This window comes from Arvicanthis niloticus, chromosome 4 (assembly GCF_011762505.2).
Source record: "Arvicanthis niloticus isolate mArvNil1 chromosome 4, mArvNil1.pat.X, whole genome shotgun sequence".
In the NCBI taxonomy this organism is placed as follows: Eukaryota; Metazoa; Chordata; class Mammalia; order Rodentia; family Muridae; genus Arvicanthis; species Arvicanthis niloticus.
The window spans coordinates 115,266,934-115,279,534 of NC_047661.1; the positions used below are offsets into that span (position 1 = coordinate 115,266,934).

Here is a 12,601-nt window from a genome sequence, read left to right on the forward strand (position 1 = left end):
TGCAAGAGTGCAAATGCTAAGCTTCTGTCTTCTAAGAAAAACTTAATTTGAAATTGTCGGTACCACTCATAATTAAGAACTTAACATTTTATTTCCAGGTACAAATTATTGGTGGTGCTGGTAAATAAATAAGAATTTTACATTTTGTGTCCTCATTGAGGACAGATAAGCAGGACCCCCGGGGGAGCTTGGAAGGCTGAGCTGAGGGCTTAGGAGTGGAGTTTGTACCTAAGCATCGCATCCTAGACTTTGTCAGGCACTGGTTTGGTTCTTCTGGCTCTCTCTTCTCACTCCTCCACAAAGATGCACCTGTCACTCCGGCAGGCACCGTGTGAATGGCCACACCCCACTATCCACCCACCATGGTACCCCATTTTTGCACCTCAAGATCACAAAACGGTTTGCAGAGGGTAAAGATGTGGGAGGAAGGAGGTGTGGAATGGCCGTGGGCGGAACCGGCAGTCAGGATGACTGAAATGAGCCTCTTTTGAAGTAACTGGGTGGAAGGGAAATTTCCCCAGGGTTCTGAGCAGTTACCCCAGGGCCTCGTGCTCTCTGGCTGTATACCTTGTTATCAGCCTTAGCCAGAAGTCCCTTTTGATTGCACTGTGGTGTTATTTAAAGTGTTTCCTGCTGTTGGTGTTTCCCAGGCCGAAGGAAAGAGAGAGCCCACGGTTTCATTTCCATGATTGGAAACTGTTTTCTTGTCTCAGTCACATCCCCCTCCTACTTCCTCCACTGACCTCTTTGAGATGAGCAGGATCTATTTCACCCGACATGGGAGGTGCAGGGAGCCATTTAAACAGTGAATCCAACAGGATAATGTAGCGTGCTCGGAATCAAGCCCCGGGTGCAAGGGACGGATGATTATAAAACATGAGATAATCTACCTTTCAAGTTAGGAAGGAGGCTGCCTGGAGGTCAGGCAGAACATTGTTCACGTGTCTGGCAGTACATTAATCACGAGCAATTCATTAGGCTTTAATGTGGATCTAATGAGAAATTCCTATTACTCAATGTTTGATTTGGGCTTTGTTGGTTAATTATCAAATGGAACACCAGAGACTCCAAAATGTGATTATGAAGTGATCTTTAATTTTTAGAAGTCCTTTCTTGGAGTGTAATATTCCGTTCACAAACCTTAAGAATCAGAAGGCCCCAGTTTGGAGATGTGTAGCAACAGAATGTAATTACATTCCCTTTCAGAGAGAAGTCGCTTGCTGCTCCCTGTGATCCAAGGCCTTGTAACCCGTTCCCTGTTGTGTGTTTCTTTTGTCTTAGTTTTCCGTGTTCCTGGGGATTATTTTCTTCCTGGAACTCACTGCTGGGGTGTTGGCATTTGTTTTCAAAGACTGGATCAAAGACCAGCTGTATTTCTTTATTAACAACAACATCAGAGCCTACAGAGATGACATTGATCTACAGAACCTCATAGACTTCACCCAGGAATATGTAAGTGCCAAGTGGAAATGTCTTCTCCCATAATGCCTGGTGCGTCTTTGCCAGCTGGAGACGTCCAGCTGACTTTTCTGCCTCGTTTCTAGCTGTTTGCTTGTTTGTTTGTTTCCTTTTTCTTGCTCCATGGCTCATGTTTGTATTTCAGAAAGAAACATTCTGGTTTCACTTGTTCCAACTTGTGTTAAATTAGAGGATACAACTCTTAAGCCACAGGGCAATCTCTGCGCCATCCCCTTGAAAGCCTTTGAAGAAAATTGCTTTTATGTATGTTTAGAGTTTTATTTGATTAAATATGAGTTTTCCTTCTCCTTCCCCTGTAGCTCATGATAATATAATTAGCAGGGTATTTGTTTATAAAGCTCTTCAGATGTGCCCATCCAGATACCACATGTGTGTAGTCCAGACCAAAAGTTTAGAGACTCATAAGGCCTGCTGGCTTCTAACAAGTAGAAGATAACCAGACTTCTCTGCCACACAGGTATCTGAACGTGCCTCTGTGACTGACTGGTCCCGTACTATAAGCAGGCAGATGTCATGTCACTCAAGAGGCACGAGGAGCCAAGAGACACACTGTCTCATTGACCGTGGACTAACAGAAACTTAAAACTCTTTTCCCAAGAGTCAAACAAGAAGAAAAGTGAGCTACTGTCCAGTACTTATGGATACTGGAGCAGTCGGTGATACACATGGTCTCATCTTAGGCCCGAGACATTATCGGCCTACAGATTAGCAGGTTCTTACTCACCTGCACTGGGAAAAAAAATGAGTAAGCCAAAAGACTTTGGTCTGTGGTGTTCATGGCATTCATATTTACAGTAAGATTGGAAACCACACAGAGGCTCAGTGGACCAAGGTCTAGCTCTGAGTTGTGCTGGGATCACCTTTACCTTGAGTCAAGAAAGCTACGCTGTGTCAGTGTTGAGTGGGTGTGGAGGAAGGTCATTCTTCTTCAGGTGCCCAGCACTGGACTGAGGTCTTAGTTTCACTCAGTGACTACTGTCTGGAGCAAGCGTCCTCGGCTGTGAAGTTGAGCCCTGTCTCACCTGCTCCAGCAATTTCCCTGGGCTGTTAAGTCACAATGGATGCAAGCCCTCTACTTCCTGGGTATTCCCCCCCGACTAGTGGCATGACAGAGCCAATGAGGCTTTATGGGAAACCTGTGGTGTCCAGCCCAAGCCCAGAGGAGCAGCTGAGGCAGCAGAACCTGTGTTCACACCTGTTCCTAAGTGCTCCCTGCTCTACTTAGCAACACTGCTCTTTCATGTAATTCTGCTCTTCTGGAGTTTGTTTTGATGTAGCTGTTGGTCCTGAAAGCCTTAAAATGGCCAAAGGTTGGTTTTGTCTAACTTAAGAAGCCAAGATAATCTATTATAGGAGGAGGCCATAATCAGTCCTCCGTTTAAGATTTGAATTGAACTGAATTTAAGAACTGAATTATGGGCTGGCGGGATTATGAATTATGGGTTCAGTGGTTAAGAGCACTGACTGCTCTTCCAGAAGTCCTGAGTTCAATTTCCAGCAACCACATGGTGGCTCACAACCATCTGTAATGGGATCTGATGCCCTCTTCTGGTGTGTCTGAAGAGAACAACAGGGTACTCACACACATAAAATAACTCTTTAAAAAAAGAACTGAATTGAGCATAAAAATACGGTTTCTTTTTAAATTTAGCATAGTAACGATTATAATGAAAAGTTAAGCCTCTAGGATTATAGAAAGGTGGGTCTGCCTCACCCGTGTTTGACTGCTGTACCACTGGACATCAGCCCTGACATTCACTGTCCTGTGAAGTGGTTACTGTTCTATCGTGTTACCCACATAGATCAGAACTGATCAAAGTGTCTACTGTTTATCAGATACCATTTACACTGAGTGACACTTTTTAAGAACCATTAAAATAAGATCAAAACTTAGTGCAACCAGAGTTGTCTCATTATATGTTACCATTGTTGCTAGTGTCTTATTTTTCCTTCTAAAATGTTCTGGTTTATCCAAGAACGTGACCAAGCCAAATTTATCTTGAGCCCTGCTGTACAATGCCCTTCCCTTTCCCACTTAATGTCCCATGTCAAACCATTACTTTGGAAGGCTTTACAGGGCCCGTTTAGGTTAATATTAACTTAAAAATAAATTTTGAGGAACTGGACCTGGCAGGGGATGGGTATCCTGTGGATGGGGTGCAGGTGGCTGGTCACCTCCAGCCATTCTTTCTAACTCTCTCCTGTTTGCTCTAGTGGCAGTGCTGTGGGGCTTTTGGAGCTGATGATTGGAACCTAAATATTTACTTCAATTGCACAGATTCCAATGCAAGCCGAGAGCGATGCGGTGTGCCATTCTCCTGCTGCACTAAAGACCCAGCGGTAAGAGCAACAGCTCACTGCTGGCCACTGTATGCCCCACACTCAGCCTGGGTGTGACAGCAGAGTGCTTTCTGTCTCAAAAATCTCTTCTCACAAGTTCGTGCCTGACTGTAGGTCCTAGAGGGGGAGGATGCGCTCTGGTGTTCCCAGTCAGGACAGGATGGCTGGGATTAATTTAGCGTGTGTGTATTGTCTCCTATTCTGAGCCTTGGTGTATGTTGACTCATGGGGGGTCAGAAAGGGAGGTCCCTTTCTGGGGAAGAAAATAAAACCCACCAAGGCTATGGAGTGGCTTTTCCCAAGTAACAGTGCTAACGGGACAGAGCTGGGTAACCATGTCACTTGTCTCTCCTAATAATGTGGGGCTCGTGGGTGAGCCATCTACCTGCAATAGCTTGGGTTTAGTAAGCCTTTTCTTCTCATCTGGTTTCTGGGATGGGACTCAGGAGTAAAGGAGGGATTGAGGCTCTCTACAGGGAGGGAAGGCTGCTGGAAGAGCCACAGTGGCCCAGAGGGTGGCGTGGGGTTAGGTGTAGTGGCTGCCCTTTGCAGCTTTACTTTAGAAAGAAAACAGAGCCCATCCACAGGCTACTCCTGTTTACTCCGCTTGACATGGTGTGCATGGTTCGTAGAATGAAAATATGAACCGTCTGTATTGTAAGTGAAAGGCCAGAATGGAGTGTTAATGTGCCCCATGTGAGGAGTGGTTACTGCCCTTCCTGGACAAGCCTGCCCTTGCCCATGGTGGAGCACAGTGGGTGCAGGCGAGTTCTACAGGCTCCCCCTCTGGAGGGCACATCAGCCTGGGCTGAGCATCACTGAGAACTGTGCCACCTTGTCTGTGACTCCTTTCTAGCCAGCTTGTCTTCCTCCTCTGAGGTGGAAGTAGCAGCAGGATGCCCAGCTTGGAATCCATGGTACCCGCTCAGGCAACCTGGGCATGTACCGGCCAGCATGCTTCCTGTTTTCTTTCCGGGTCCTACATCAACTGTCCATGGTAAAAACAAGAGTCTCCAGAAGTCACTAGGCAACAGATCCTTCAGCAGGTCTGTCTTATGCCATGAACTCTGACTCCCAGAGATGCTGACCTGCAGTATGTCCAACCAGATTCTAGATATGTCAGGCTGCCTGACTGACACAAGGCCAGGCCACGTTTTTGCTTTGTAGTTAGTAGCATAATGCTTTTTTATTATTTTTTTTTAAAAAAAAAAACACTTTAAATGACAGAATTTTATAAATTAAAAGGCACACGCACATATTTGCCATGCATGAGACCTTAGATCTAATCTCTAGTGCCATCTTAAAAAGTAGAAATTGCCAAAGAGCATAGGGATGGTCATTTTGTCCTTTAAACTTGATTTTTGTCTGTGTTTTCAGTTTCCCAAACCCTTGAAGCTTCCTAAAGATGGCAGTATTTTGAATCTTAGTTCATATGAGTGACAAACGCGCGGGCGGGCACACACACACACACACACACACACACTCACACACACACACAATGGACCTGCTAGAGTCTTGGCTTTCATTTCTAAGGCCCCCAATTACATACTTTTGAAGCTGCTCTCATAAGGGCATGACACTTAATAATAATGTATGTTAAATAATATTAATAATCCTGTTTAATATGGCGCATCATTCTTGGATGGGATTTCTGCTGAACAAGAATAGGTTTCAGTTTTCTTTTCCTTTCTTCCCCAGGAAGATGTCATCAACACTCAGTGTGGCTATGATGCCAGGCAGAAACCGGTAAGTGGAACCCACCCTGCGCCCCAGGACACAGGGATTGGAGGAGCGTCTGCACATGCACAAGGCTGTATCTGTGACATTCTGCTCTCTTCCCTTGTAAAGGAAGTTGACCAACAGATTGTAATCTACACAAAAGGCTGTGTGCCCCAGTTTGAAAAGTGGCTACAGGACAATTTAACCATCGTGGCTGGTATCTTCATAGGCATTGCATTGCTACAGGTAAGAAGACTGGGTCCCTAGCTCAGAGAGAGGTGCCCAGAAGGACCTCCCCAGTCCAAGGTCTTTGCTTTGTCTCCTCAATGCCTTAGCTTCTGAGACACACTGGAGGTCCTGGGGACAGACCAGAACTATTGGTTTTGTGTTTATTGAAGGTCTGAGTCTAGGTCTGGAAATATGATAGAAACTCTTGTCTCCTTTTCACCACAGAGAGGTTGATAGGTCCCAGGTTGTCAGCTGGCATCACATTGTTTCCAGGGGCTTAAAGGACTGTGTTGTGACAGTTGGGACAGACATGGCTGCTCAGAGTAGGGACCTTAGCAGCAAGGCCATGCTCTGTGGAGTTGCACGTGTATGTGCGATGTCTTTTGTCTCTCTGCACCAGCTCGCCCACTCGCTGGTGAGGACAGTCCTGGGAACTGACTCTTCCTGTTGATAAGATGCTTTCTGTGGAGGGTCACACAGTTGAATGAAATTGAAGAAGCTTTAAGTAAATAGGAAGTCATCCTGTGTCACAGATTATAAACTCAGTGTCACTCAAGTGGCATCAGCACTCACGTTGATTTAGAGATTCTGTGCTCTCTGTCTCAGTTCCAACCTCCTCATTCAGTCATCGACTAGCTGGGCCTGAATTCACAGGGAAAAACAAGAGCTCAGAGAGGTCAAACACACTGAAAGAGAATGGCGGGATGAAGAATTCTTGTTTCCTAATTAAATCTTACTACAAAGTAACAGGGTTCAAGGCAGTCTTGTAAACTTGTAAAGTTAGCCATTACTAGTAAATGGGACTAAATTACAGACGGCACTTTCGTGAGTGATAATGGAATCGAAACTATCCAACGGGGAAGGAAAAGGAAAGTTTTTTTCAAGGATAGAAAAAAAAAAAAAATGGCTCAGTGGTTCAGAGCACTGGCTGTTCTTCCAGAGGACCAGGGTTCAATTCCCAGCCCCTACATGATAGCTGACAACTGTCTGTGTCTATAGTTCCAAGAGATCCAATGCCCTCTCTGGCCCCCATCCACACTTTATACATGTGCTGCACAGTCACACCTGTAGGCAAAACACCTATAAATATTTTTTTTTAAAACTTTTTTTGACAAATGGTGCAGGAATACTGATTTTCTGTCTAGAAAAGAATGATGTTTAGACACCTGTCTCATAGCATATATAAACATTAACTTAAAATAGATCAAAGACCCAAATCTAAGTGTGGTATTCTGTACCCCTGTGATGCAAGCCATTAAAAAAGGTTGAAGCAGGATCATCGCTTAAGACTGCACAGCCAGCCTGGCCTCAACACTCAGACCCTGTCCTGGTGTACAATAAATAAGCAAAGCTCTCTGTAAAAGCCAAAGCTGTGGGCTGGAGAGATGGCTCAGCGGTTGAGAGCACTGACTGCTCTTCCAGAGGTCCTGAGTTCAATTCTCAGCAACCACATGATGGCTCACAACCATCTGTAATCGGATCCAAGTGTTCATATACATAAACTAAATAAGTCTTTTTTAAAAATGCCAAAGTTGTGACATTCTAGAAGAAAACATGGTGTAAATGTGTGATTTTTTTTTTCTGTCTTGGACAAAGAATTTCAGAGGAAAAATACCTCCCCCCCCCAAATAAAGCAGAGATAGAGATAATGGCACTTTATCAAAATATAAAACTTTCACACTGAAAATGATGCCATTAAGGTTACTCACACGATAGCAGAAAGTGTTTGTGAGGAATTGTCTGTGTGTAAGAGTGTGTATGTATGTGTGTGTGTGTGCGCGCGCGTGTGTGTGGTCTATATGTATGTATACATATATACATATTTATAGGAAACAAGAGAAAAGACCAGCTAGTGCTACCTACCAAGGTTCAGTTTAAATAATGAACTGAGTATTTAGTAGACATTCTCCAGCACAGATAGGAGTGGCCCATGAAAGATGCAGCATCACTTGTCATCAGAGAACTGTGCATCAGAGCTACAGTGAGGCAGCCATTGCACATGCACACCCACTAGGATGGCTATGAATAAAATAGACGGTGGGTGTTCACGAGGATGTAGGATATATCACCCGAACCTTTCTAGAGTGAGGGAACAGGAATGACTTAGCTCTTTGGAAAATAATATATAGTTACTGTGTGACCCTACAGTTTTCCACGAATGCAAAAGGAATAAAAAACATTTACCAAAATATTTGCACACACGTGCACATAGCAGCAAGAACTGGGAACACTGAAGAATCCATCCGTGGATTTCTAAAGACTGTGGTATGTCCTTATGGTAGGGTCAGCACTCAGCTGTTGGAAAGGCATGAATTGGCTGCCTGTGCTGTGCATGCCTGCAGTCTCAGCTCCAGGGAGGCAGAAGCAGAGACAGCAGAAAGACAGCTTAGACTGTACAGGAAGACCCTGCCTCAGAAGCAGGCAAGACAAAACAAATAGAGAAAACTGACTGGGTATTTGTTTGCAAGTCACCACAGTTACTTTCTGCAGTTGCTTTTGTACAGAAGCCAGCACTTGCATCCCCTGTCAGCATCCCCCACATCTTCCCTCTTTCGCCTGAGTCAGCACTCAGAATCAGCCACTCACCACCTCTTCACAATGCCCTGAGGGTACCCACTTCTCAGCACAGCCTGAGTCCCTGACTTAGAGCAATCACCCACCCAGTCAGCCCGGAGCTCTGCCTCCCACTGTGACCTTGTTGCTGGGGGATTACCTCTCTCTATGGGGGAAAGAGAGGAAGCTGCAGACCCAGTGACCTGGTGGAGCCTTCCCTCAGAAGGTCACAGATCTGAACCCAGCAGGGAGAATGGGTCGGCTCATCAGGCGGTGAATGGATCAGTTAGTACCCTATAGCCTGGTCACCAACAAAAATGTGCCCTGCGCGTGTGACCTCACTAAGGCGTTGTACCTGGCAGAGCCCTCGAGATCCATAGGATTGGGCTGTGGCTCACCTGTATGAGGTAAGAGCGGCAGCTGGGCTTCTGCCTGACATTTCCATATATGTGTGCGAATGACTTCCCTGGTCAGGAAGGCAGCGTATGCATGTTGAGGTTACCTCAGCTTTCTTTGTCTTGTGTAAAGTGTTCACTAAAATTCTTTAATTTGTGCCATATAAATGAAGAAAATTCGCAGTTGGGTCATGAAGGCTTACAACACTGTGATTGATACCTTGCAGAGGAAAATGACGAGAGGTTTGTTCAGGCCCATGGTTCAGAGGATCGGGCCCATGGTGGGGAAGGCATAGAGGCCATAGCGGCTTGGAGGCAGGTAACTCCTTTGATAGCTGTCCCTAGCAATACACTTCTGCTTGCCAAGCTGCCGTCTCAAATGTCCTGCAACCTCTCTAAACAGTGCCACTCGCTGGAGACTGAGTGTGCAAACCCATGAGATTGTGTGGGCTTTTTCCCGTTTGAGCAGTCACTGTCGATGGATGAGCCTGGAGAAGTCACAGACACCACATGTTGTCTGGAGCCATTTTTATGTATTGTGCAGATCAGGCAAATCCACAGAGGCAGAAGGGAGATGAGAGCTATTTAGGCCACAGAGAGGGTTGGAAATGACTTCTCTTTGGATAGGATTAGCTTGAGAGAAGTGAGCAGCATCAGTATTTAGTATTGAAAATAGAAAGTCATGCTAAAATTATGGATTTTTATGTTTTTTCTCTCTACTCTTTTTTTTTAAAAGACAGGTCTCATGTTCCCCAAGCTGGCCTCAAGCTTGCTATGTAGCCATGGATGGTTTCTGACGTTCCTGCCTCTTCCTACCCAAGTGTTGGGATTATAGATATGTACCATCACGCCTGGTTTTCTATGGTGCTGGGGGTAGAACCCAAGATTTTATACAAACACTCTTCCAATTGAGCCACATCGCCATCCCCTGAATGTCCACTTAAGAATCAGGCAGGGAGGGGGTGGACCCAGTGGCCAAGGAAAAGCCAATAGCATGTGAGTACTTCCATCTCACTTGGTTTTCCCTTCTTTTTTAGATTTTTGGGATATGCCTGGCACAGAATTTGGTGAGTGACATTGAAGCTGTCAGGGCTAGCTGGTAGACCCCTGCAACCACCGCTGTCAGACACTGGACTGATCCCCCCCACCCCCCTTGCTGACTGACCCTCTGTGCACCGGCCAGCCAATGGAGGGCTGCAGAGACCTGGTCACAGGCCTGCAGTCTCCCCTGATGGAGCTGCCAAGAACTTAACTTTCTGTGGGGGTAGAACTGGGAAATGCTGCTCACAGACTGGAACCTTGAAAAAGAAAAAACGAAACGGTGTACAAGTCGCTGAGTCGACGCGCAGAGACTCTCTACTGTAGCCATGGATTGGTGGACGGATGGACGCTACCAGAGGGGAGGAGGGGGAGGCTGGGCACTGCATGTACTTGAATTTATGGAGAATACAGAGCTGTCCACACCTTGGCTAAAACTCGGGCCCTTACCCCCCACAGGGCCAGGTGTCCTGAAATCTCTCAGTGCACATTTCCAGAAACTTGCAACCGTCCTCCAGAGAAGACAACAGCTGCCCCCTGTGTTCAGATTCTGAGAGGGTTGAATGGGTCATGTCCCAGCGTATGCTTTCCACCCTGAGTTTCCCCTCAAGAGAACTGGGTGTTTGCGGCAAACTAGGGTGGCAGAGGCTGGAATCCGCATTTCCACAGGAGTGGCCAACCCGAGCCAGAGCTTTATCAGTGACATCCAAGGAGAAAACGAGGTTAATGAGAGAGACACTGGTTAAACACTCCCTCACCCCACCTCACCAGACTAGTGGTTGGGTTCTTCTGATATTCTGGAATACTCTGGGCTGTGTTTTGTGTTTTATTTCTTTTTTATCAGTCATTATTTTGGTTCTTTTTTTTTGTCTCCCAAAGGCAAAGGCTATGGCACAGTCCTCTGTAATGGTTTCTTATTCCGCTTAAATAGTAAGTTTTTGTAGACCCTTCACCTGCATGTACTGTGACCCCACCAAATCCACCATGTTCTTTTCAGAGAGACATTTGAGAGTGTTCATTGGTGTTTACGTCATAGGTATCCAGCCTTGGGTGGTTGTGGCATGTTGTCCTAGGCTTGTCTTTGTGTGCCCCGCGGGCTCACTGTCTCTCCCGGCCTCCAGCTCAGCTTTCTGTCCATTCCCCATTCTCTTCATTGAGTGCTATAAAGCCCAGTTCCAAAGCAGGGTTGACACAGTCAAAAAGCATTTAATGAGGTTTTTCTCTTTTTTTTTTCCCCCTCCCTTTTTGCAACTTTAGTTTTGTCATATGTTAAATAAAAAGCCTAGTATAGTGCATGGCCAGAGCTCTGTCCTCACTGAGGTGGCCTCAGGCTGGTAACAAAGCACAAATATTTAAGGGGCTATACCGAAGCCCAGCCAGGGCTCTGTGACGCTAGGTGGGAAGCCACCTTCAGGTTCTTCTCCTGCCTCATGCCCACTGGGAGGGTGGAATTTGGCCCCAGATTTTCACCCAGCTTGTGATAACCCCTGGATGTTGCTTTCATGGGGAGCAGATTTTGGTTTGTGGGTTGCTGGGAAGACCACAACCTCTGTGATAGCAGCTCTTTATCCGCCAGCCAGCCGGCATCCTGAGTAATGCAGCCCGGTTTTCATGTCTGCAGTACGGGCACTGCCGTGACTGATGGACAGTCTGCTCACAGGGAGGTCAGGCACTCTTCTAAAGTCTCATCTCCACACTTTGGGTGTCTGTGCCTCTGCATGTTTGTATTTGGTATCTGTTATAGGTAGAGATAGTCATTCCATACGTGGATGTGAGGTCACGTGACTTCACCCCTGTCCATACCACAGCTGTCACTTGTGATGTCCTTCAACGTGGACACTCGTGCTCTCGGATTGGCACTTCTGTCTTCTTTATTACCTCATTCTCCAGTGAACTGCATCTGGCCAGTTGATTCAGAATCAGGCAAGATCCCCACCCCATGGCACACCCAGTGAAAGCCAAAACACAAGCCCAAGTGAGTTTTAAATTTTAATCACCCTTTATTTTTTACACTCGAGAGTGATTGTAATAAAAGCTGTCATTAATAAACTCGGTTCTACCTTACATGAGATCACGTTGTCTTAGTTTTCTGAATGACTTCTCAGATGCTAGCCACTGTAAAACACTCAGGAATGGCTCCTTAAAACAGCCAGGGGGACAGCTCGTGTATAGTGAGCCTGAAAGTCTGATTCAATCCCATGTCCCTGAAACCGCCATCATTTCCAGAATTCCTAAGGAGGTAGGTTGGGATGGGGTTCAAGGACTTGCACTGGTGAATTCCTAAGGTGCCGATGAGACTACACATTGATTTTTAGAAACACCGACCAGTCCCGGAAGAGAGGTGAAATTTGTGGTTATAGGGGTTAAGTCTCTGAGCTCTTAAACATAGACAGACAAAGCACTCTGCAAGTCGGTGTTCTTTGTCTCAAGGGCTGTCCTCTCTTTGTTGCAGATGCCTTGGGAACATTACAAAACACAGATCTCAGACCTTGACCCTGCCATTCTGGGCTGGGTAGATATATATTTTTAAAGCTCTATGAACATTTAATACACAGTGGGCCTAGATAAAAGTTACAGCTTTTATAAGAAAGTAATTGCCAGCAGTCCCTTGAAACTGTCATGTTAACCCACTGGAAAATACCAACTTAAGTGTCTTTCCATTGTGAAGTATTACTGCAGGATACTTTTTAAGACCAAATGGAAGGAGAAGCTTCCGTTTCATACAGTCCTCTTAAGACCAGACAGGACAGTGTGTCCCTAGACTTGAGAAATGCCTCAAGAAGAGCAGATACAGAAAGCAGAAGAAACTTGTTCGTGACTGATGATGGGCAAGCCCTGTTGATGTCTCT

At 45.9% G+C, this 12,601-nt stretch overlaps 1 protein-coding gene across 2 annotated transcripts in view; it reads left to right on the plus strand.

Annotated features, from left to right (window-relative positions):
• Positions 1-11,821, plus strand: part of Tspan5 (tetraspanin 5) — a 160,927-nt gene extending 149,106 nt beyond the window's left edge. For both annotated transcript variants that reach the window (XM_034499845.2, XM_076933303.1), the window contains exons 4-8: positions 1,282-1,452; positions 3,694-3,819; positions 5,518-5,565; positions 5,668-5,784; positions 9,752-11,821. In XM_034499845.2, coding sequence (XP_034355736.1) covers positions 1,282-1,452; positions 3,694-3,819; positions 5,518-5,565; positions 5,668-5,784; positions 9,752-9,817 — 528 coding nt within the window. In that variant the 3' untranslated portion in view covers positions 9,818-11,821. The remainder of the gene's footprint in view (positions 1-1,281; positions 1,453-3,693; positions 3,820-5,517; positions 5,566-5,667; positions 5,785-9,751) is intronic.
• Positions 11,822-12,601: the final 780 nt, after the last annotated feature.